Here is a 25,772-nt window from a genome sequence, read left to right as displayed (position 1 = left end):
AAGTGAAGCCAAATCAACAGGATCGCCCCCTTGTGGCTGGCTGCAGAATAAGTCATGAACCCTGCCTCCTCCATCTTTGCAGATGGGACATTGATCAAACTAAAAAGTCAAAATACACGTCAAATAATTTGGGTTCTGTCATTTTTGGTCATTCTCAGAGCGTGTAGCAGCGAGAGCCCAATACTACGGCTGAACTTCACCGTCACTAAAGCGCAGACTCCGGCTCCAAATTACGTCAAAACTGCAAGATGGCGGCTCCCATATTTGGGGTTATTCTTGCTGAATTTCCATACGTCGACAGGAAGTGGAGACGTGTCGTTCATCTTTATATACAGTCTGGTTTGGCTGAGCATAAAGACTCGAAACAGGGAAGCAGCTTAGCATCTCTAAAGCTCACTAACCACATTCTTTCTCGTTTGTTTGATCCGGACAAAAACTGGCAAGACAGTGAAGAAGCCACATTTCCAAATAAAAGTCTAACTGTTTCTTTAAGCTTTCTTATGTGGGCGGAAACAACACTCAACTTTCACAAGCATCTCAGAAAACATATTGCACAATGTATGAAAAAAAAAAAGGAAGACGGAAACAAAAATACACGTTATTTTTTCTTTTTGCTACTATTTTGTACAATTCTAAGTATTTAGAAGTTCAGTCTGGTGCATTGTGTTTATACAGTGAATATAAGAAAATCTAATACTAGCGTGGCGTTTCACAACGCAGAATCAGCCTGCTCCAATGTTCCTGAACCGTAAAGGCAGAGGTGGAGAAAACCATTCACCTCGTTCTGATCCTGCTTTGCAAACACCTAATATGATACATTGGTGTATATACACAAACACACACGTGTATATATGACAACATTAATATGTTCACACATACAGATTCTCTCCAGTCTCAGAGGCACTCCCTATAGTTAGGTGGTGTTAGTTGACAAAAATCTCAATATTTTCAATCCGTCTAACTATCAGAATCATCTATGTGATTAAAAATAGCCATCCTTTGTAAATTCCTGGGAAGACGTCTTAAAAAGCTGTCGTTCTTGCAAAAAAATAACTTTCCCTCTTTTCTGTTGTGTTTGGGGTCAGAATAGAGTCGGTGTGTGTGTCCCTCTGTCCAGAGACAATCCTCACGAGTCTGTGAGACAAAAGTCTGCATCCCTGTTGGTGCTTCCATCTGTCCACATGAATAGTTCCTCCAAAGTCTGTGCTTTTCTTTCTTTGTCCTCCCTTCATCTCGTGCTCCGTCACAGAGTCTGTCAAGATAAGGAGAAGTGCCACGGGGAACATTTCCTGTCTCCTCCAAAATGTAAACGCAACGGAAAAAAAGAAACCGGAGAGAACAGGCGGTGTAATAGCAGGTCTGCAGATGGGTCAAAGATCAGATTTTGTCATCCGTCATTTCCAGGAACTGGGCGTAGACGTCTCTGGAACACTCCCCTTTCTGGTTGAACAGGAACTTGTAGTAACTGCCGTCAGCACAAATGGCTGCTCGGCGGAGAGAGGGAGAGACAAAAGAGAGAAATGTCAGTCAGCAAACACAGACCAGACACAGAGAACAAGAGGAGTCTGGTTTTTATAAGAATGCAAACAGGAAAGAATCATATTCAAACGTCATTTAAGATGATGTTATTGAGTGGCCCCAAGATGGAAATTGACTTTCACGATCCACATCTCAAACCCTGAGCACAGCCAAGAATCTCTGTGCTTGATGAAAATCGTTTTTTATTTTGAATACATTGTCTGACACTGTGGGCTATAAAATCCCAGGGGTTAGATTTGAAGGCCTTGGATGAGGCCACAGAGAGACAAAATATCAAGGAATACCAAAGTTCTTCAGCTTTCAGTGACTACAATTCAGTTCAGTCAGCCAACTCCTGTATAATGGATAATTCTGTAATTGTAGAAACATGCAGTGTTAAAATTGGACACGCAAGCTCTGATCTCGTCACCGCCCCCCACTGCTATGTTCAGCACAGCAGTGACGATAAAAAACCCCAGCTTACGAGAACATGTTCTGTTGCTCAAATATAGTTTGACTACATTGTCAGATAAATAAAGCTGGTTTCAAACTTGGACTCCGGAGAATGGGTCTGTTTGCCTTTCACTCATGCACAACGCAGCAGGAGATTGTCCGTTCAGACACGTTCACAACAACACAGAAATCTGCAGCGCATTCAGGTGAGGAGAGGTTTGGCAAGCATAAGGTGCACACTACGCTGCAGAGATAAAGTGTTTTCGTTTACAGCAAAGCGACACCAGCATTGTCCCGAATTTCAAAAAGCTCTCCAATCCTATTGTCTTTCCAAGTTCACATCTTTGTCATGTGTATGGCACCTCTCTTTCATCCTGAGATATTTGTATACTTTCTGTTTTTTCAGCTTTGCGTCCCTCGCGTGTTAGAAACATCATCAACACACCCACACGCTTGTGGTGAAACCTGCAGATAATCTTCTGCTGAGTTCTCATTTGGGCTCACTCGGACATTATCTGGATTTTTTCAAAGAGGGGGCTGGCCAGAAAAAACCCTAGAGAACGTCCGAAACTTCTCACTCTTGACATTTCCGATCACACATACAGCCCCTCCAAAAATTACCACAGCAACTCAAACTACAGCTTCTACAGTGATCTCAAAGCTGAGTTTACACATACACACAAGTGCTTTGTGTGCTTTGAAGAAATACTGAACATTAAAATCGTAATGAAGATGACTGATGTAATAGACAGCATTCTTCTCAGCTGGTTGGACCTAATTCTATAACAACTGAGTGTGTCTCTCTCATTTGTTATTTTTGCTCTAACATGTGAACAGCTTGTCTCCCGCCACATTTAGACTGGAATCTGTTTTTGTCCTGTGACAATGTGAAAAAGCTGTAATACACATTCTGCTGTACTCCTATGAAATGCTTCACATTATTCCGTGTCAGTCTATTTCAAAGAAGAATTGTGTTTTTCTCATAATATGGGTCTGATGTTTGTGGTTTTGGTCATCACTGATAGTACTGAACCCAGAAGAGCGTTTGGAGATATCAGGGAACATTAATATATGTTAAATATCTATCTATCATGAACTCTACCAGCAAGAAACATGAGCCACCAGACAGGTTGTTGTAGCCTCCGGTAAAGAGAAATTATGTAAAAAGAATTAAAGTAAAGACAACAGTCAATAACAGAGCTTCATGAGACAGTCATATCCAGGAAGCATCACAGTCCAAACTGAACTCACCTATGACAGCGTTGGGCTCCGTTCCAAAGGCACACACACAGGGAGAACCTGAGGGGACCTGGAACTTGGAGAAGCTCCACTTCGAGCTGAAGTATTTGGGAAGAAAGCTGGCGGATGCCAAGCTGCGGAGAGACGGAAACGCAGCCAGGACACAAATTTTACTTTTTCATATCGACACTTTTGTTTTGGTAATTAAATTCATTCAGCTGCTCGACCAGTTTGAATTATTATTCAGCAGATGGGGGAAGGAACCGTTCTGCAGAAACTGACCTGGACTGTTTGTTCCTTTTGGGATCCTCTGCAGCAAAGATGTGGACTGTCCCGTGGTCACTGGACACACAGATGAGGGACGCATCCTGGTTGAAATTAATGCTGGGATGACAAAGCACGGGACAAAGCAGATATAAGACATAAGAGCAAGGACACTACAAGCAGTCATGAACCAATTACCTATTCAGATCAACACATAAAACAACAGGCTTCATTTGTGTGACACGGGCAGGATTACCATGTGGAATTATTATAAAATTATTATTAACATACAGTGCAGTGGTTTCCAAGGCAATGGTTGCAAGCGAAAAAAAATATACTTTTAAAAAGAGATTCTGTAACTTTTGGGAGATAAAATGTCATGTTTATTTTAATTAAAGTAATAAAAATACCAAACACACTGTTGCTTCATTCAATAAATACAGGGACTTTGGCCGAGTCCGTTCGCAGACTTTATGACTTCGCTGGAACCTTGCTTTCATTTTGAAATCCTCTTTCGCTGGTTATGACCTGCCACTTTATGGTAAAAGTTAGCCTATTGACCCCAGCTCTGTTGATCAGGTGACTCTCTTATAGCATGTTGCAGCCATTTCAGAGGCTACGCTGCACATTGCAGATGGTCGAGTTTTTTACAAACAGAATGAGAAACTGTTGTAAGCAGAAGTACTGAATAATTCATGGCTCTTTTGACAAATAGGAGCATATGTAGGGGACTGATGTCTATGAGTGTGCAAGTTGGTGCAGCTTGATTGAATCTACGGGGACATAAATTCTGATCTTCTCAATCTCAGACATACTTACATACAAACAATATTCCAATACATGCAGTGTTTCTTTTCGTGAGGTCACCATGTTATGTTACTTCCCCCCACACTCTCACAGCCAATCTTCAAGACTAAGTCAAACATACATCTGACAGAGTGCTGGAGTGAAGCACTCAGACTGTCCATAAGTCTAGTGATCAAATTCACACTGCAGCTGCAATCTGTCCATATACTGAACATATTTGTGGGAAAGACTCGGACAAAGGTTGTAGAAAGCCTTGAAGGAGAAATGTAACCAGGGAAGCCTGCCTTGATTTGTGTTGTTTTGTTGAAGATTATCTTTTTTTTTTATTCCGCAGATGCTTGCAGCAATCATCTCCATCTACACCATTTATCTTTTTGCCTTGCAAAGTTTTTTATCTAATGTTATATATATATATATATGAACAAAATGACTGTTTTTGTGTCTAAAGCTCCTTTTCCACTGGACAAAAACACTGTAACACACACTAACATCTGGCTTTTGTCTGCAATGGGAATTAATACAATCTGCCTTCAATCCCGAGTCAAATGACTGCAGAAGACACGGGTATCCAGCGGCTGTGGCTCCAAAGGGTAGTGATGGAAACAAGACACCCGTACGAACGCACTAATTGGGCAAGACAGTGAAATGAGAGCACGTCTCAGTTTGCAGTGTGTTCAATCGCCAGCTTTACCCAAGTTTAAAAAACCCATGCATACACACTATGTCAGAAGCATTACTGCTCAGTGCTCACCAGTAAATGTTAGCTGCCTGAGAGCCTCGTCTCAGCTCCTGTATGAGCTGACCTGCAGACGTGTCGAAAATTCTTATAAGAGTCCCCTGTGGAAACACGGATTAGACACAAGTCAGCAACAAAAGAAGCAAACCACACAACTGAAACAGTCCCAGTGTGCATTTTTCTTTCTCTATTCACATCCAGTATCTTGGCATTACATACCTTCTCTGATGCAGTAGCTATCCTTGTGCCCTGCAGGTTGAGGGCGATGCAGCACAGCGACCCCTCATGGGCGGGAATGTCAACTGGGGGCTTCTCTGTGTTGGCCAGGTCCACTATCTGCACATGGCCTGAATGAGTCCCAGGGAACGCCAGCAGGGAGTTGTTACTGTTAGGACACAGCACACACAGACCTGAGGAGAAAGGAAGAAAGAGAAGGAACGGGCTGATTATAATTCATTATTTATAGGTTTATTATTTAAGTTATTTTATGGTTCCAAATATTTGCTAAAGCTGAAGCCAGTTCTTTTTCTGGTGCAGAATAAACCTGAAATATTTGAGTTTTTAACCAGTCATAGAGTTTGTGTGGATGAAGACGTCTTGGAGAGTGAACCGACCTTTAGGATTGTAGCAGGTCTCAAACACATGCAGCTGATGGGGGTTGTGGGTAAAGGTGAACACTTTGATCATTGAGTCCAGGACCACCACAATCCTAAGAACAGATAAGAATAAACACTGAAGATAAAACTGTAACTAAAAGTCATGGAAATCTACTCAATACCACTACTCTGACAGCTCCAGTGATAAAACCAGAGGCAGCTCCACTGACAACAAGAGGATCAAGAGATTTTGAATGCCAAGTACAAAATACTGATGAGGCTGCATTGTCACAGTGTGTCCTCGTCTCACTACCACAGTACTGTTGGGTGATTAAGTTTGTCTGAGACACAAAGAGTCTGAAGAGAAACCTCCCATCTACTCATTACTGCATTGCACAACACCCAACTGTCACGTTTAATGAAATGAAGTCCACCGACAAAATGACAAGAGATGATTCTTGTACAGATGAAGCAGCACAAAGTGTTTTTTCTGTCCGCCTGAGTCTTCAACTAGGATCTTTGTTACCTGTCACGTCGAAGCTTCACTGCCTTAACTTCTGTTGAGAACTCAATCTCAATAACTGTCTTCTTCTTCAGGTCATCCCAGATCATTACTAGAGGTACCAAGCAAAAAAAAAATAAGATAAAACATTCAACTGAGTCACATTACTAAGTGTAATACTTAACAGAAGTTTCTGTAGTGATTACCCTTTAATCAAGTTACATTTAGGACCCTCTTACAACCTTTTTAACAACAGCAGTTGGTTGTCGATATTGATAATTCCTTAAGACATGATTAATTAAATCTATGACCTGGACTGTTTAATTATAATTTTTGCTGAATTAACAAATGCGCATACAGAGTGGATTAGTGTCCTGTAGCCAGGATTAGTGACTGTGTTTGCTTCAGGTCGGATGATAATCACTGAAACTCCACCAGAAAAGAACCCACAGTCACAACTGTCCCACCTTTAGTCTACGAATGCTCAACGTTGAAGAACTAACATCACTGCCTATGACAGTCAAAAGAATTTATGTAAGATTATGCGTATACAAAGTTAAAGAGTTTAAATGTCCTCAAGGAAACTAATCCTTATAAGACCAGCAAATACCTTCAGGTCAGTTTTACTACTCATGCTGTTGTATCAGAAGAGATAACTTAAGTAGGCTTCACAAACCTTTGTTAGTTGGATACTTGGGTTTCTTCCCTCCTCCCACTAGTGCCAAATAGTTACACCTAAACAGCATCTCCACGTGGCCAACGCCGCCCTCCAGGAACTCTGAAAGTTAATGGTAATATTAATAACAGGTAGGAATGCTTATCAATGTCAGAGGAAAATGCAGATATTATAACATGCGAGTGTGCTTGTGATTCATATAACATTTGCACCCTTCTTCTAATCACTCCTTTTTCTTCATGTGGGATGACTCTGCTCCCCACAGACAGCAGACCATAATGACAAGACAGAGACTGGCCTCTCTGTGTGTTTAACATGCCAAACACCAGCAGCAAAGAATTTCTACATGCTTGAAAGCTTGCCGGTGTTTCAGCACAGAATGAGTACTTGGTTACTCCAGTCCATCAGCAGTTAAAGAGACAATTTATTAGATCTGGCCATCTGTCGAAATGATACCCAAAACAAATAGGGAGCAACATATTAGAGTCAGGGTGTCCAAACGTCTTCTAAGAAACAAAGAGTTTCACTCATCAGTCCCTCCTCCTCTTTCCCCTGTCAGACTGGCAATCGAGAATTCTGGGACCCCATCGGCGGCCGGGGGGCCGTGAAAAAATCATTTTTTACCATTCCTTTCTGAATGCCTACTACCAGGGTGAACACAAGGGCATGCTGCATGTGTGTGTCTTGGGACTGGGCTCGTTGGCCAATAACAACCAAGTTTCAACCCTCACGTTGAGCCAAAGTCACCTCCAATAAATCTAAACTCAGCAAAGAACAAGAGTCACCGTGTTGCTAAACCTGACAGGATTTGGGAGTAGTGCTTTTTGGCACAGGTTTACCTGGCATTCTGATTATGTAACAGTTAGGCTGTTTTGTCATATATTGTTAGACTGACAATGATGATTTCAAACCCAGTCTAACCAGTCAGAGAGACGGGGAAAGCAGGGCGGTGGCAGGAGCAGAGGACAAGCCACGAGAGATTGAGGAACACGAGGGAGACGAAGAGCTACTGGAGCAGCAGCATCAGAAGCTGAGCAGAGGAAAGGGTGGAGGACGGCTCCGATGTTTACAGCCAAGTCACAGTTTATACTTCTCTATCCTCCGATGCTGACTGAGGGCAGACTGGACGCTACAATGACTCACTCTCAGACTGAGACATTTTTAACTTCCTCTCGCATCTCTCCATATTTAATGAGTTGCACTGCTTTGCACTCGGCTTTAAAGGGAAAAGGCTTTTAAGTCGACTGCTGAGCATTGCATATTAATGATCTGTAAAAACTGTGTTATTAAAACCTTATAGACAATAATTCAAATGTAATTAAAACAATATGTGCTAACCCAATGATTTTTATTCGTGAATAATACAAAAGCACAATTACGTGAACTTATACAAGGGTCGCAGTGAACAGATAATGACATAAACACAGGCTGTGCTGATCTCCTGACAATAAACCTAAATCTTTCTGATACTAATTATGAATATGAGCATAATAATAACATAGCAACTAGAGCACGGTGATCATGTAGGGCTGCAGTTGACCAGTGCTCACTGCAGTATGTGTCATGTCATCCAGGTAAGTTCTCACTTACCTCTGGTTATTCAGGTTAAAGTTGTTGTTTTAGTTGTCTATTGTTATGTTAGCTGTTCTATTTCTGCAGAATGCTGCCCCCCTCTACAGCCTTTTTGCTGTTTTATAAACAGAAAATGTATCACATTTCAAATTTGTCAAAAGTTTCAGTTTTAAACAAAACTTATGTATTAATATACATCAACGTTACTGACTGTTAACAGGGAATAATGTTTTCTATCTGCCAATGATAAAGACTGTTACCTTGCTTCTCCTTCTCCTTGAGAGGATCTGTGTTGTACACACGAAATCCATTTTCCATTCCACAGGCAAAGCATCCTGGAGACGAGCACAAAGACCAGAGCAGCGATCAGACATGAACCAACAACTACAAAAAGCATTCATCGACATGCGTTATAGTATCAAGGAGGGTTTTGTCATAGCAATCCAATTCAAATGGAATCACCCACACACCACCTGTCTTGACAGTAATGGCACTGATGACACGTGTGGCCTTGTTTGGACAACACAGACCCCAGTGCAGTTGTTCAGAATGAGCAGCCTATAAAAACCGCAGGACTGACAGTGAACAAATGATTAACTTCTGCTGGGTTGTATACGAGACTGCTGATGTCGGCTGCCATAGATTCTCTGAGGGGTCATGTGAGGTGATCGGTCACTTGACAACGTTACACTCGTGTCACTTCTCACACGGCTAATCGGCACCAGTACCACATGATTGTAGTTATTATTGTTCATTGCATTGAGGTTTAGTGAGACAGTCGGTGAAGGGAAATACTTGACGGCGTGTGTGAATGTGTGGGTGTGAATCGAGGAACGTAGCATTTGAATAACAGTTGTTATAACCTTGCTGACGAATAAATAAGTACCCGTACTTCTTAAACCCAGTCATCTGAATACGCGTGAGCCTATTTTGGATACATGTCACATACAATGTGCTCAAAACAGCGGTGTTGTCAAACTTAGCTTAACTAGCAGAAGGGTTAGCTAGCCAATGCTAACCCTTGGGGTAACCAAGGCACGTATGATAGTCGAGGAAATTTAGCCAACATTAGCTTTTGGCTAAGTTACCTTACATCAACTACCTGAGCGTGGTTCATATTAACGTAGAGTTTAACCACACATTCACGTCCCACAACCCCTGTTGACCCAACATTAGCGCGTTAGCTGCCGTAAGTGGTAGGCTGAAAACGAAAAGGCTGCGTTAGCTATTTGGCTAGCTGCGGTGCTACGGGACAGCCAAAGCTAGCATCTACCAAATGTTCAGCGCTACAACGGCGTTGCCATGAGACGTTTTCAATCATGTCGAACACAACGTTGTGGTTGTTACGTGATGTGGTTAATGAATTCTGTGAGAAGTAAACGGGTTAGCAACATTAGCCTAGCCACCCGCGACGCTTCCAATTTCTCCTCGGGAGGAGAACAAACTAGCATGACAGCGCCGCCTCTTACCGTGATCCTGGTTAAATCCGGCATACAGGAGCCCGTTGCCGTGAGGATTAGACGGTAGTAAATTCATTGTTTTCTCAACCGAGCCTTCGGGTGTAACGTTAGCGAGTGAATCCAGCGGCTCCAGTGTGACGAGCTAACTCGCTACCATTCCTCCGGAGTGTGCGGGGCAGAGACCAGGGAAACGACAGAGCGGTTCCCGTCAGCAGTCAGGATCCCTGGGAGTTTACGCTGGGCTCCGCCGACACATCTGAGCAAACATGTTACGGCAGCAATCGCGTGTTGCCCTCGTTGACGGTCATAAATAGAAACTAGACAACTCCTCCCGAGAAATGTTGAATATGTGCAGCGTGCTTCCTGCCGGGTCCAGAGACTGTTCCAGTTTGAGAGAGAGAGAGAGAGAGAGAGAGAGAGAGAGAGAGAGAGAGAGACAGACTGGCTGCTTTAAGAGAGAGAGAGAGAGAATGAGATACTGAGCGGGTCTACTGGCCCGCTTGAAAAAGGTGAAATGTTTCTATTGCAAATATTGCAACTATCTAAGACATGACAGACTCCTTTGATCTATTACCACTGACACTGTCACTTGTTACTTTGATGAAGGCTCCCATTGAATTCCATTAAAATAAATTCCGCTTCTTTCGCAATTTACGAGCGAACCGCTTGGCGAAAGTCTTAAAATAGACAGGTCACACCATTCACGTTTTGATATATTTTTTTGTGCATGTGCGACCGCTACTCCTCCCGAAAAACTGCGGGAGGAGTAGCGGGACGAAATTCACGGCAGAAGAACTAAAAACAATATATATGCATGCGTTGCAATACTGCACACATAATAAGAAGTATGGGGAATAATAATATATGTGCATGCATTGCATTACTGCACACATAATAAACGTGTGAAACAAGCACTGACACAAGAAAGGTTTGAACTTGTCAGAACCCATAGTGGACGATTTAATGATCTGTGCATCACAGTGTCAAGTCTTTGTGGTCAAAGATAATTGGACTAGAGTTTATGATTTAATTGACATGTTGTGCTAGCCACAAAAAAAGATTAAAGGGCTGAGTATTGATAGAGTCGGAGGTTTTAAGTGACCTTGACTACACAACATCCCCATAGGACATGTTCACGTACATCAGGTGTCGACAAGTCAGCCTATAAATGATTTATAAATCAAAATTAAGAGATTTATTAACAGATTTGATGATGAAACGAGCCCATCGAGCCCCAGTGGCCTAATGGATAAGGCACTGGCCTCCTAAGCCAGGGATTGTGGGTTCGAGTCCCATCTGGGGTGGTCCTTCGTTTTGTAAGGTTGATTGTGGATGTTTTCATGCACAGACTATTAGTTAAAGCGAGAGCCAAATACCTGGAAATGTTTCATTTAGTATAACTGTCATAATTTATTGACTGTTTTATGATTTAATTTACGAAGTACTAATGACCTGAATATTAGATGTAGAGTATGATTTCCGGATCAATGTGGCTTTGGATCCAATACTAAAATTTTCCAAATTCTTCAAATTTTTCTTTCTCCGTTATGCTTGTGTCCTAGAAAGTGCTGCCTGTGGGGAAGCAAGCCCAACAACAGGACCCTGAAGCTAAAGCAGCCAAATGGAACTGAGCCATGATGCATCTCAGCATTAAGACCTGTGATTTTGCTACAGTGACAATGTCCAAATGTCTGGAGTAGGCGAAATGCCTCCAGGCTGAAAAAGCAAATAAAACATGACATCAGACCCCATTTGGTTAATTGTTAGTCATGAAAACGACTAAACATTTCTCACTGTTCACATAATAATGGCCAGGACTGTTTTGAGCTCTGATATCTGAGCTTTGAGATTTCTTAACTATAACTTAAAGCAACAATTGTTCACGGACAATAAAACATTACATATTAAGACCAAAACCTCATTATATGTGCAATGTAGTGCTTTAATAAAAACCCTTGAGTGATCCATACCTACTTTACATCTAGCCAAAAATTGTCAAAAAAAAACAAAACATTTACAAGCATTTTAAATGACATCACTCTTGAGTAAACGACATGGCACCTGGAGTTAAACACCCAATTTATTCAAGAAGAATAAAGAATTCCCAAAGGAATTAAGGTTCTTATCACTTATACATACAAATCTTATGTAGCGCTACAGCAAATTTGTCTGTAAAAAATACAAAGTTACATTTTCATGAGCCACTATACAATTACACAGTTCCTATCAATCCAGGCTGCGACAGCCACAGATAACAATGTGGCTGACATCTTAAACAAATGGTCCTTCCGCTGGAAAACCTGGACTAAGTGTCTTTGAGCAAGAGGTCAAATCCTCAACCAAGTTCTGCTTTTCAACGGATTCTCACCTCTGACCTCCTTCAATAAGCGGAAAATAAAGAGAATTTTCAGACAGGCATTTGCATCATGGTTAATATTATCTATGCATGAACAAGCCTTCTGTGTCTTTTTAGGCCATGCAAGCTTGAGAAGCCCTTACTACACACTGCACAAACATATGGCCTCTCCCCTGTGTGGGTTCGCATGTGTAAGGTCAGAAAGCAGGACTGGACAAAACCTTTCTCACAGATGTTGCACTTAAATGGTCTTTCCCCCGTGTGGTATCTCCTGTGTATCTTTAATTCTGCCATGGACCTGAAGGACTTCTCGCAGTCGTCGCACTTGAAGGGCCTTTCGCCCGTGTGAATCAAAGTGTGCCTCACCAATGCGTCCTTGCCAAAGAATCCCTTCCCACAGTGCTCACATGGGAACCGCATCCCCTTGTGATGGAAATTGTCATGTTTCATAAGGCATCTTCTGGAAGTGAAGGTCTTCCCGCACTGCGCACAGGTGAAGGTGGGCAAGGGTTTCTCCGTTATGGGCTCGCCGGAGTGGTGCACGCGCTCCACGTGCCTCGTCAACGTTACACCATGCCTAAACTTCTTGCCACACTCCCAGCAGAGGAATGGATATGCCTTGGTGTGCTTCTTCAGGTGCTCCACGAGGTCAGAGTAAGATCTGAATCTCTTACTGCAGTGAGGGCACTGAAATGGCTGATAGCCGGTGTGTTTCCACTCGTGTCTGATGAAACGCTTCAAACTGGGAAAAGAGGTCTGACAGTGGGTGCAGGTAAAAGGCTCGGTGGGATGATGGACATCGATGTAGTGTTTGTGAAGGGCCTTAAACACGGGGAAGTTCTCCTCACACTGGTTACACTGAAATGGTGTGTGGGACTCTTTGTGCATCGCCAGTGCCTCGGCGTCACGTACCAGTTTCATACACACCTCACAGTAGAGCGGGTTGTGAGTCATTTTGTGGGATTCCAATGTTGATTTGTATTTGAATGCCTTGTCACATTCAGTGCACTTGAAACAATGCTTGACATCCCCAGCCTTGTCTGGGTCCACCTGCTGCTCACTGTAGCAGATGTTTCTTAAATGAAACCTAAAAGTTTGTTTGCACTTGAACTCTGCGCTGCAGTGAGGACAGTAGAATGGACCTTCTACCAAAGTCTTTTCTTCTTCTGGGCTTTTCTCTACTGATTCTCTGGATGACTTCCTCTGTGCAGGAGGATCGTAATCGGGGTCGTGGTCGGTGTCGTCAGGCGGCGGCTCCTCGTTGGTTGCCTCACCAGGAATCCCGCTGGATGACTGTTCACCCTCATCTGCCGCAGTCTCTTGTTCCTTTGCTTTCCTGCCAGCCTTTGCTTTTGAAACAACTGGACATTTGTGTTGCTGCAAGAAGCGCAAGCTCTTATAAATCCTTTTGCATGTTGGACAAGAATAAGGGGGCTCCTCCGAGTGTCGATTCATGTGTCGCTCTAAGAACTTGGCACTACTCACCACCTTGCCGCACACTTTGCAAGTTCTCTTGTCCAAGTCACTGCTTTTGTTTGCAGCTGTGGTTAACTGTTGAGGGCTACTGTTAGTGCCCTCTTCCTTTCCTGATTTTCTCCACTGTGACAGGTACCCTTTCATTTTGAGCCCACGGTTCTTTCTCACAGGTCTTTCCGACAAAACATTTACTTCTGGCTGTTTCGCCCTGGTTCTGCTTTGCACTTCAACGTCATCATCTACAGGGCATTTCTTTTTCCGCCCGCGTTTCTTTGGCTTCTTCTCCATGTCCTCAAGCACTGTCACCTGGCCGTCCTCACCGATGATCAGTGTTTCCGATTGGCCATCAGGGGGATCGGTTGCCATTTCACTTTCAGTGGCCTCCGTGCATTCCACAGAGTCTATCTCTGCTTTCACTTCGCTGCTGACACCAAACCACGGAGTTTGGACACATGCCTCTGTGCTCCCAGTTCCCTCCTCGTACACCTCTTTGTTCTCAGATTCCACCTCCATCTCTGTGCAGACTGTATAGACGAGTCCACTCTCCACCTCTGTTTCGGTTTGTTCATTGACGATCACAACTCGTTCCACAGGAGGGAGACACAGAGCGGACAAGATGCCACTATCGACAATGTAAGAATCTGAAAAGAAAATCATGGCAATTGTTAAATTGACAAATGAAGCCAATTAAGATGAAAGAGATACTATATAACATGTTAACAACTATTCTAATTGAGAATACGAGTACAGTGCCTGTTCTTAACCTTCCTTTTTGAAATGGGCTATTACTTTGAAGACAAAAAGGAAGTAATTCTATCAAAGTTGTTGCCATGACGGTGATCAGCGCTCATGGCAGGTCAGTCTGTCTGTCAGTTCGATATGGTGAAATAAAAAAATTCATTAATAAAATGACCTGCTGTAGTTTATCCGAGAATGTAGAACAAGACCTGTTTAACTCAGTGCGCAGACTGAAGGCACACTACACGGCCCCTTTCATTAATGTTGAAATAGTTGCGTGTACAAATCGCACCAAACTCACTGGACCATTGACAATGCACAAGCCAAGTGGGAAGCTGATTGGTTAAACAGTACACAAGAGATGCATTCTACATACAGACAGTACAACGTTTGTGGAACTAGAACTTAGATGTGTAGATGCCGCTACTGAAACCACTTTTGCTGAATGACAACAAATTGGCATCAGGTAAAGTGGGGTCCTTTAGTCTGAGATGTGGGCTTAGGATTTTTGGACCACACTGTATTTTACTGCATAATGAAACATGTAATATCTATTATATTGTGTGAATGGGTTATAGCTCACCAATATCCTCCAGCTGACTCAGGTCTTTGTGAGAGTCCAGCAGGGTTTTGAGCTCCTGAGGTTGAGCCAAAGTCTCCATGCATTCATTCAGAACAGAAGAGGCGTTGCCGAGCAAAGAAGCAATCTGATAAAAAGAAAGAAAACCGTAAAATAACAACAATTCATCAATGGGAGGTGAAATTACTTTTTTTTAATATACACTTGAAACAGTGCAAAAAAATGACATTGTCGTGAGTTTTAAAACAATGTGTTATTAATTATAAAGTAGAAAAAGAAAATGCTAACAAAGAAATCACTGTGAATTTCAGAATGCTACATAGAGAAACTGCTACTCTCTACAGCAAAAGGTCAATATTGGAGGAGTATGAAGTGCAACAATAGAGATATGTTATGTGTGATAACCTGAAATGATATATTCAGTGTACCTGTTGGAGAGTTTGAGTGGGTAGAAGCTTTTCAAGTCTGGACAAAAACAGCCACATCAGTGTCTGGATTGCTTTGTCATAGGTGGGGCCAAAGTCTCCTGGGAAAACATCCTGGAACACAGAGAAATCTATAAATCTCTGAACTGTCCATAAAAGACATACATTTTCAAATAAAGAGTAATCAAGTGCATATCATAAAACTAAGAATTGTCATTTAAACATTAATCACATTTGATAGATTTACATAAAACATATTAAACAGCTGTGTGCACAGAAGTATACAGCCAAAACATACCTGGAAGAAGTTGCTTCTTTCAGCAGGATCTTGGAGCAGGTTGCGAACAAGGTTCATGAACTGCGAGTCAGGAGTGTCTGGTTCTGCATTTTCAGTCTGTAACAAAAGATGGTTGAATGTGCCAGGTTTCATTTAGGAACAAACGAAAATGGCACTCAGTAGTGTGCATACTTAAAATAAAAGTATGCCTCTCTCTCAATGCTAAAGTGATGAAAATATCCTAAATTCGCACAGAACTTTATTGGGTTGTTACATGACTCTGACCACATCCTTCCACAAAGTTGTATGGTAATCCATCAAGTAGTTTTTGCTTAATCTTGCTTACAAATCAAACAAACGTACAGGGGAGGAAACATAAGCTCCTTGGTAGAGGAGATATGGCTAAAATGTGTGGCCTGACATCTGTTAATATCAAGCTGTGACATTGTGGCTGGTTTTGTTATCAGCTAGTGAATTTTTTGCTTCTGTGCGAGACAGAGAGAGAGAGCATGGCAAAATTGGGTCCTAGTGGAAACTACCAAAACGAACTGACATGTCTTTCTCTTACACGTCATGTTGTTAAAGGCTCTAACAATGGTTTTACAGAAAATGATATCACTGTGAAGAAGACCCTTGAATGTTAGGATATAAATGTCATTACTTTGTTTAATTAGACAGTTGTGTTAAATATATGAATATTGAGTAAGATATGAGGGATAAATCTAACCACTTAATTCTCAAGTGCAAGTCAAGGTTTGTGGCAAATCTGAAGACATTTGCTCGAGGTGTTCCTCAGATAGTACAAGAAGAGAATGTGGACGACTGACGACCCAAAACAAATGAGTCTGGCTAAGGCTGTTCTGACACATAAAAACACCATACTAAAGGCAATCAGTTGAATCAATAGTGGTCACATAACAGTGATGTAAACAAATGTAAAAACCTGACCACAGAAAAACCCTATTGTATATTGTAGGCTGCAGGTTGACTCACCTCAACATTCCACAGAAATCTGAGGTTCTGCATTCGGTCAAGGTGTGGCTGAATAATCTGGAGGTCGGCAGTTTCCTCAGAGCGACATAACTCCAGGATCAGCTACAATCAGAAGACCGCAGCAATAATGAAAAAGTGATTGTGAGGACATATGCACATCTGCCCATTTAAATTTTTCTTATCAACCATGTCTAAAATAATGAGCTGTTTTATGCCAATGACCAAACACACTTCTCTGAATAATGGTCCTCTCACACCTGCAAAAAAGATTTTATGTCTAACATTTGAAACTTTCAGTCATGTACATACTATGAATTTTCTTCCCTGAAGTTAAAATAAATATATGGGTCTGTGCATGCAAGGCTGAGGAATGCTGTGTGAAGAGGTGATGCTGGAGTAAACCACAACAAGGAACTGCAACACAAAGACCAACACTCGGGTTGCAATCGGATTAGATTTTCACAGTATAATGTTCTGCCTGAAGCATCTAGAAGCAGTGAAGAGGTGCATACTATGTAATTAGAGATGTTGAAAATTGGAGTTTTGTAATTAAAAGTGAATCAGATATTGTTTTGACAATTCAGAATGATGTTATAGATCTATTAAAATTCTTACTAGTCACAGTGAATGCACGACTAGTCAAAATGACATTGTTATTGTAAATGTTAATTCTGAATAGTCAAACTTGATTAAGACAAATTGTTTTGCTGAATGTGACTGGAGGTGTCTGTCAGTCGCACAGTCTCCGTCACTCACAGCAGACAAGCTCCACTGGGCTGAATTCATGTCTCATGTAAACATCTTCCAGGCGGTTGTTTATGTGCTTTAGGGCATTAACGCTGTGAAAGAATAATTCCTTTTTTGTTTACTGTGTTTTTCGATATCAGTGCTGCCTCCCTCTCTCCTCGTTGAGTCGGGGAAGCAAACGTCGTTATGTGTGTGAACATTTTACGTTTGAAAGCTCAAAGAAAACCTGTGTTAAGCTGATTTCACATGACACAGCAACACATCACTGCGGTATGAACCTGAAGTTGTTTACGATCCACCAGTAAACTGAGAGAAGAGTAGCTCCAATGTGTTTTCTCTTCAGGTTCATACCAAAGTCATGTTGTGCTGCTGTTCCATCTTAATTCGCTTTACACAGTTTGCAGCTAAAGGTCTCTGAAGGCTTTAATGTAAAAAGTTCGCACACATTTGACGTGGTTGCCTCCGCCATTTTTCAAACGATTACTCCAGAGAGCAGATGGCGTCCTCACGTGAGCTAAACAAGGCACCGGATTGGCTGGTTTACTACCCCCACTGTAAGACGAAGCTGTCACTGTGTGTGCTGTGCATTATAATAGGCCTGACTAATCGATTACTAAATTAGTTATCAACTATTCGTATAATTGATTATAATAGATTAGTTGTTGCAGCCCTAATGGAGAGGGGAGTGTTTATCTCTGGTCAACCTTTTCCACACAACAGAGCAGAAGCTGATAAAGTGATCAGCAACTCTTCCAGGTTTAAAATGTTGACGCAAATTGTGATTTATGAATAGAGCAAATTGTGATATATAAATATGGGCTATAGAAATAAAATTTGATTGATTAATTAAGGTCTGTTGGTTCTGTGATTTTTACCTGCCCACTCATTATGTCCTACTCTCCCACACACAAAAACGTTTCCTTACCCGTGCTCTTAGACCCAAAATGAGTTCAGCCCGCTGCCTCGTGGAGAGAAGTTGCGGGACAATCTCTGTGACCATGAATACGAACTCCTCGAGCAGCCCATAGTCCGACACAATCTTCTGCTCCACTGTCTGCCAGATTGCTGCAGAGACCAGTCGAATAGGTGGGACAAGGAGGCGCAAAGTGGAGAGGGAAAGTGAAGGACCTGTACACAAGGGAACAAAATTCAATTAAATGTTGAAAAGAGACATAACACTAAACCAAAGACTGAAGGCAGTATCTCTTTCTCAGGTGTGCGATAAGGAAGATTAATATCTAATCCCAGATAGTAGATTTTAACAATAGACAGTGTTGGGGATACACTTTGTCATGGTTCTTACAGCTTATTTCAAGAAAGATATGCTGCCGTCTTCTTTCATTTTTCAATGCTGTGTGCACTACAAACTAGACATCTCCTATTTTAACCAGGACACTAAAGTATCTGCCTTCAGGGTATCTCAAAACCTAAACCATATAAATCATAACTATCTGCATGGGAAGATACTAAACAATAAAAGTGGGGAAATCACACGTTATCAGAAATATTTTTCTTTGGCTTAATCAACCCATCAAAAGGCCTGTCGATTGGATATTAGGAGTTTATTGTCTCAGATGTACAGGGACACAAACAGGGGAGACGTTTAGGTTGGACCTTAGTTATATTTATAATAAAGTGTTTTGATGTTGTTGCTGAGTAAGTTCAGACAGTTATTACCAAGTTACTCATTAAAGCCTGAAAGTCCTTCAGTAACATGTTTATTGGATATTGGAGCCAAGCGACATTTATTTCCTGTTGTTGTTTATGATCTTTCATTAGTGTGTCATCATACTACGTCTATAAAGTGATGACATAAACATGGTCTAAAACTGAGGCTCGTATTCTGTCACTGCAGCCTCCCTTTAAGCCTTGGTCAAGACGAATATGACTGAGTTCATTCCTGTCGGTATGTGGAAATACACAAGAAAGTGCAAATGTTTTCAAACACACACGACGCACATACATGTGTTGACCATTGTCCAGAAGGATAACAAACTATTCCAGTTCGGCTCCACTAGCTTGCCAGCAGCTAGCTCTAGCGTCAGCTAAGACGGCAGAGGCGACACCTAGCAATAGCCCGGAACCCGAAACTTCCACGTATACGTGCAGCTTTTAACACAACAGCCCGCTTCAGTTGCGTGGTGAACCAAGGGGATAAATCATTTTGTCTTAATTAGATCTAAATCCGATGGGTAGAGAAATATTTTAAACCCGCTCTTTACACAGTTAGCGATGCTATTCCCGCGCGCGCGCTGTGTCGCGGCCTAGCCAAACAAAACGAGTCTCCAGCTGCTTAAACTCACCCGGTAACTCAGAAATGTCTCCGTCCATCCTGTGTATCAGCACTGTGACATCACCGTCAGAGGGAAGAATGTCTGTCGCTGGACCAGAGTCAAACGCAATGATTCAATGACGTGTGTTGAAAAGACCGAGGAGGCACAGCAGATCTTTGTGCGTCAACGGTTAGTTCGCGGTCCGACCTGAACGAGTCCGACGACACGCCGCGACTATTCAATGGTTCCGCCTCAACATCTCTTACATAATGTATACCTGCTCAAAATAAATAAAACCATTCATCTATGTTCCCAGTTTTGCTAAATTTCGAATTACTCATTGTATTTAGTACAATTTATGTACTTGTTTATTTATTAAGAAAAGCACAAGTCTAGTTTTATTCTGTTGGTAACTGGGACTAACTCATCAACCCTGGATGAGGTGAGCAGATCTCACTTGCTGCTGTGGTTCTGTGAGAAGGTGGCAGAATTGTACAATAAATAAGAAAAAAAATCAGATTAATTAATAACATGTTTGACTCTCAAATAAATAGAAGAGATACCTTTAACAGGGCCTCCTACCCACCATGCCCTATATGGAATTATCCTTTACTAAGTCCTGGAGGCAGATCACTGACAAACAATACATAGCAGTGTCAAGGCATAAATCAGACAGATTATGAAGGATGGTGAAGGGTACGCTTGAATGAATTGAATAATATGTATGATTCAAGAGATTTGGAATTTCTATCCTATTTACAAAGATCCATCTTAAATGTGCTTCTTTTAAAGAACGGATGTGGATGGATGTGAAAATCCCCTAATACCCATTAATCTGCCTCTTAGGAGCAAAGGTAGAGAATATACAGTTCATGCTCACACACCGGATCCTTTCATTAGCTTTTTTGTCAGAAAAAAACATATCCTTCTGATGAATTAGATATTACATAAATCTAATTGCTTTAGTATGGATAATTGGCCTAAAGATTTCATGGATTTAATTTCAAATGAACTGGCAGCTTCTGCCCTTTTTGAGTCCAATGATAGAGACGATGGGCCTTGGCTCTTTATAAGTTCATATTTGTATTAATATTGATCTGAACCCCTCTACCCCCTCACACCCAATTGGTTTGTTTTCTTTCTTTTTCTGTTTTATCTATTTGTTTTTTAATCGTACATGTTGTTGTATATTATTGCATTATATATTAGTGTTGTCAGTCAGTATGTACAGTACATGTATATATAGTTTGTAAATGTTTAGTCCTCGTCATATATCTCTATACAAAAAACTATCAACAAAAAAATAGCACAATCAAAAGCAGGTATGATGCTCAAATGATGCTGAAAGCTGATTTTGCACATGACATATAAGCAATTGTTAATTCACAGTGTAGCTTTGCACTACTGTGATCAGATCTATTGATTAAAGTGTTAAATTAAATCAGCTTGAAAAATGTATAGGACTGGATGAATTGTTGATGTGGAAGAGACTGAGCTGTGAAAACAAGTGAATTTGTACCAATGACTATAACAATTGTTGAACTGTAGGCACATTCAATATGGTCTCACTGAAATAATAAAAACTTGGATCCAAAAGGTAAATTACAGGTGATATTTTCTTTTCTTTCAAAAGGTAAAGTTTATACATGCAAAATAAAACAGTTACACGCTCTGTGCAATGAGAATGACCACAAACCATCCGTCAAACATAACTATAAATAAATACAAGACAAGAGGAGTTACACTGAATTCCATATGCAGTGTAACACAAATCAAGCTGCTTTGAGTGACTCTATAATAACCTGAGTGCATTTGTTGCACTCTTGAGTGTTTCGTCCTTATCCAGAAAATCCTCTCAGAGGCAGTTCAACCTGCCAGCTCCAGTGACCCAGCCACCTCCATCACACCAGTCTTTCCATTTGTCTTATTTCACCAACATGTCTCTTAAACTGTCCCCAGCTCATGGTCCAGCTCCACCTCATCATTTACTTTTGTTTAGGGTGTCATCTGATTGGCTTCCTCTGGTGTGACATCACAGGACGTGAGCTCGGAGAAGAGAGCGGGTAGCCAGTACTGTGCCTCGCCAGCTGCTTGAGCGTCCAACCAGGCCAAGCCTTCTTTCAGCAGGTGATCCTAAAAACACCAGAGTGAAGGTTTCTCTTCAGGGCTCACACAGCTTATAACTGAATTCAATGTCTTTTTAAGGAGTTACTTTTATTCAGACTAGAGAAGGGAGAGTCTGGCTGCCATGTAGTGAAATAAACTGACACTTACCAGGACGTGACAAGCCCGTTCCTTCTCCCATTTCAAGCTCTCCTTGATCTCACCGACTGTGACGTATCCCTTTTTCTACAAATGAACAAAGAAACAAACAGACATCAGTATTTCCCAAACTGGTACAACCTATAATTAAACCCTTTTCTGACCAAGAATACGTTACATGGTTACAGAGCTGTCTTATCTATCTGTTTAAGTAATGACTGACTTTTTGGTATTTAAATTTAAATGATTTATCCATTTGAAAATGTATTCTCTATTTAAACATATAATACAATAATAAAATAATTGCATAATAATAAATTGCTAAATTTTTACAGTGCCCACAGAAGGAAGAGTTTCTATGTAATGTTCCTCACTTCATTTTATCTTGTGCCTTAAAGCAATGGCCCTGCATTCATTTTAGACTTGAGCCGTGTTGGAAGTGTTACAGAAATATTTGATCTTCTCAAACTGCCGTCATGACTTGGGGACTTTTCAAACTTAAGACAGACATTGCAAATGCATTTGCTTAATTAACTACATGTCTGAGGGGGTTTGTCACTGACAAAGATTATATGATAAAAAAATGTATGAAGACCTTAAGAGTACTGACACTGTCTGTGATAATGTAACTTGAAAAAGGAATCTGTATAAAATCCAAACCCCTGAACCAGACATCCACATTTTGATTGCCGTTAACTCTGGTCTCCTTTAAAAATAGTACTTTCATATTTTGTAGCCATAAACTCAGATGTGGTTTAAGAGATACTGAACCAAAGTTACAGGGGGTCCAACGTGGTGGAAATAACTTTTTTTTTGCATTGAAAGGAGAATATAAAGATCTCAGTTAGGACCTTATGCGACAAAAGAACTTTGAAAACTACAGCCACAAAACTGTTGCAGTGGTATAGAGATCCTAAAATGCCTTCCACAGATATAATCAAATAAAATGTATCTTTTGTCAATGTTGTGTGATGATTGAAGATAGACACAGATACAGAGCAAGAACATAGCTAAAGTAGCTCTACCTTGACCAAATCTTAAACCAAGAACCCAGGAGCTGCATGTTACCTCAGCCAGCTGGAGAACTACAGTATGGTCCATGTTAAGCTCTGCTGGGACTGACTGCACCAAGTAAGAGCCACCGACTGGAATCATCCCAAAACCATTCCCCATCACCTTCAGCTTCTTTATGGCTCTCATCAAGTCGTCTCTGAGAAGGACATATTTAATCATGATGATTAAAATACAACTCAGACCAGACAAGGACATTTATAATACAAATATGATATCTGGACCAATAAAGAACTCATTCATTTACAAAACTAGTGCAGTGCCCTTTCTAAAACTGCCTGTTCTTAATGTTCTGTTCTCTTGTCCTGTGTTGATGCTCCAGAGGTACCACAGAATTATTCCTTGTCATTAGTGAGTCCTCCTCAAACAGTTCAACAATATACTGTCCCTTTTTATTGCAGAGCGTCTATGGCGCAGAGTGAAGTTAGAAAACTTTGTGTTCATCCTTCCGGTTTTGTCTGCAATGAAGTTTTTATAATAACTGTTATTCATAAATTGAAACTGAATTATCTTTATTACTGTTCACGTGTGGTTTATATGTAGGTTTCAATTATTGACTTTACTGATGTTATGTTTTTCATACTTTACATGTCGGCTACTTCAGAGGTCTGCTAAGTAAGAGACACAATCTTCAGACCCAAAGTCACAACTTTTCAACAGTATAAAGCATAACAGCAACAACATGAAAGATGTGCTTTTTCTATGAAGACAAATTTATTTGTAATTTTATAATAGACCTTCCAAGCGTGAAGCTGGTTCGCGAGATATGAGTTCCACATACATACAGACAGACATACTTTTTGGGAAATAGTAGGTAGATTAATGCTTGTTAAGTAAACCAAGATAGAGAAAACTTGACCGGTAATAGATGTTGTGTGTGTTTGAGCAGTTTTACTTACTGGCTCACATCCTGAGCGTATTTACCTCGTCCTTTCAGTACTCTCTGATGGAGTTCATCCAACGTAATGAGCCCTAAATGAAAACACACGTTATGAGGCTGCAGCAGTGCATTCACATTAAGACGGCAACTGGTGTTCATGACTGAGTTTTCATTGACAAATTACAGACCTCCGTTTCTGTGTTTCAGGGCCAGGCACACTTCAATAATCTGCACCCCGAGCTCATAATAGAAGTCACCGACTCCAAGCATCTCAGACCAAAACCCTTTCCCAGCTGTGGACAAAAAGAGGAATTATTATGATCAACTTGAGAAGATGTGACCATAAAGCATATGATTTGAACCCACTTCCCTTAGTGTTCTTATTCAATTATATAGTGAAAGATTCTGACAGGCAAGTGGGTCAACTCCGATGGTGGCACACATTTCCTGGAACTGAACCCTGAACTGTGAGTTCTTTCGAATTTCTTGTTTGTGCTTGCTGGCAAACTCCTCCAGGTTTGATTTGAACGTCTCCAACTGCTTGGACATCTGGAAGAAAAAATAAAAAAATAAAAATGATTTCATTAAACAGTGCAGAACACATTGACACTCACTACATGGCAACTATAGATTTGTGACTTTGAGCCGTAACATCATAAAACTAAAAAATACACAACATTGAGCTGCCAATATAAATATTTTAAATCATTGAACTATTTTGATAATCAATTCATTGTTTAACACATTTTTCAAGCAAAAATGCCAAACATTTGATACTTCCATGTTAACAAGTTAAGAATTTGCTGCTTTACCTTACATTATTGAGAAATCAATATTTTGATGTTTTTAGACTTGCTATTCAAATTAGGCAGGGCATTTAATGAGTTTATGGTCGCTCAGACAATGGAAATGGACATTTTTCACAATCAATTAAAAGTGAAAACATTCATTGGATTAATCAATAGTTAAAATAATAGATGCAGCAGCCTCGCTTTATTATTTTGTGTAAATAAACTCAAAACAACATTTTTAACATTACTATATTTAAAGCAAATAAAAAAAAAGGAAGGCCTCTACTAATTTTTAGAAGCATTTAATAAACAAGTGAAATATTATTATGATCTTATTTTAGGTTTACATTATGTAAAACTAGGAATTGATTTCATGGATAAAAAGTGAACCTCTCCTTTATGCACTCACCTGGACAATTTGATCCACTGCAAGAACATTTCCTCTTTCCTTGTATTTGGCCTGAATAGAAAGAGAAATAAATAATCACAGTTGAACTAAGTACATGTTTTTAGTGAATGTAATAACACAGATGTTCAACAGCAGCTTTACCTCTGCCAGCTTCTTTTTAGCAATAGCTCCCGCCCCGACTCCTCTCCGATGCATTGTGACTGCGCTGAGAAAATGCACCGTGTTTATCGCAGAACAACGAAAACTACAATATTCACGTTTGTTAACGTTAGAACTAAGCAGGTTGTATTGTTTATTATTTTAATGAGTGTATTTCATCGATAGTCACAGTTTTCCCTTTAACACGCTATTCTCAGATAACATCTCTTATGACTGCAGCAGTCCGCTGTTATATTAAACTCAAGACAGGCTGGAGAAATACAAATATTCAGGAATTTTCCAGGATATTTACAGCTAATCCAGTACAAGCGCTTCCATTTTGATTGGTAGGAAGTAAACTACTTCTTCCTGGTCGCTGAAGTGAGCAGTTTATGTCATACCGCCCCCTAGCGTCGTGACACTTTTACATTTATTCAAAATGTCAAAAATATTTTATTAAATGAAATTTTGTTTTACTTTAGTTAATTAGAAATATTCCCTTTACTTTTACTTCTATAATAATAATATATGTT

The 25,772-nt window shown here is 40.7% G+C and overlaps 3 protein-coding genes and 1 non-coding gene across 6 annotated transcripts; 1 reads left to right on the top strand and 3 right to left on the bottom strand.

The window, feature by feature from the left end:
- Window positions 1-10,240, bottom strand: wdr45b (WD repeat domain 45B). 2 transcript variants are annotated; one of them, XM_035145207.2, is made up of 10 exons: window positions 9,833-10,240; window positions 8,624-8,698; window positions 6,792-6,893; window positions 6,140-6,227; window positions 5,632-5,726; window positions 5,237-5,427; window positions 5,033-5,118; window positions 3,493-3,594; window positions 3,223-3,329; window positions 1-1,484 (listed from the first exon to the last, which is right to left on the bottom strand). In XM_035145207.2, the coding sequence occupies exons 1-10, from the start codon at window positions 9,897-9,899 to the stop codon at window positions 1,378-1,380; spliced, it is 1,020 nt and encodes a 339-aa protein (XP_035001098.1). In that variant the 5' UTR covers window positions 9,900-10,240; the 3' UTR covers window positions 1-1,377. The 2 variants fall into 2 exon arrangements, with proteins under 2 accessions (XP_035001098.1, XP_035001097.1); XM_035145206.2 differs by having other exon boundaries at window positions 3,223-3,344; window positions 9,833-10,239.
- Window positions 10,241-11,054: 814 nt separating this feature from the next.
- On the top strand, window positions 11,055-11,127 carry trnar-ccu. Its single transcript has one exon. It is a non-coding gene; the product is annotated as a tRNA-Arg (tRNA).
- Window positions 11,128-11,744: 617 nt separating this feature from the next.
- Window positions 11,745-19,912, bottom strand: LOC118100824 (zinc finger protein 135-like). The gene is made up of 7 exons (XM_035146254.2): window positions 19,719-19,912; window positions 18,341-18,543; window positions 16,669-16,770; window positions 15,697-15,792; window positions 15,402-15,512; window positions 14,977-15,100; window positions 11,745-14,296 (listed from the first exon to the last, which is right to left on the bottom strand). Exons 1-7 carry the CDS (start codon window positions 19,744-19,746, stop codon window positions 12,264-12,266), a joined length of 2,697 nt encoding a protein of 898 aa, XP_035002145.1. The 5' UTR covers window positions 19,747-19,912; the 3' UTR covers window positions 11,745-12,263.
- A 1,374-nt stretch (window positions 19,913-21,286) lies between these two features.
- LOC118101108 (vacuolar-sorting protein SNF8) lies at window positions 21,287-25,584 on the bottom strand. 2 transcript variants are annotated; one of them, XM_035146783.2, is made up of 9 exons: window positions 25,553-25,584; window positions 25,243-25,306; window positions 25,102-25,152; window positions 24,312-24,450; window positions 24,090-24,194; window positions 23,921-23,993; window positions 23,019-23,160; window positions 21,963-22,037; window positions 21,287-21,821 (listed from the first exon to the last, which is right to left on the bottom strand). In XM_035146783.2, the coding sequence occupies exons 2-9, from the start codon at window positions 25,294-25,296 to the stop codon at window positions 21,684-21,686; spliced, it is 777 nt and encodes a 258-aa protein (XP_035002674.1). In that variant the 5' UTR covers window positions 25,297-25,306; window positions 25,553-25,584; the 3' UTR covers window positions 21,287-21,683. The 2 variants fall into 2 exon arrangements, with proteins under 2 accessions (XP_035002674.1, XP_035002675.2); XM_035146784.2 differs by lacking the exons at window positions 25,243-25,306; window positions 25,553-25,584 and having other exon boundaries at window positions 24,090-24,197; window positions 24,314-24,450; window positions 25,102-25,130.
- Between the last annotated feature and the right edge of the window lie 188 nt (window positions 25,585-25,772).

Source organism: Hippoglossus stenolepis, chromosome 21, assembly GCF_022539355.2.
Source record: "Hippoglossus stenolepis isolate QCI-W04-F060 chromosome 21, HSTE1.2, whole genome shotgun sequence".
Classification (NCBI taxonomy): domain Eukaryota; kingdom Metazoa; phylum Chordata; class Actinopteri; order Pleuronectiformes; family Pleuronectidae; genus Hippoglossus; species Hippoglossus stenolepis.
Note: the sequence above shows the minus strand (reverse complement) of the source record. Positions and strands in the feature narration are given on the sequence as shown.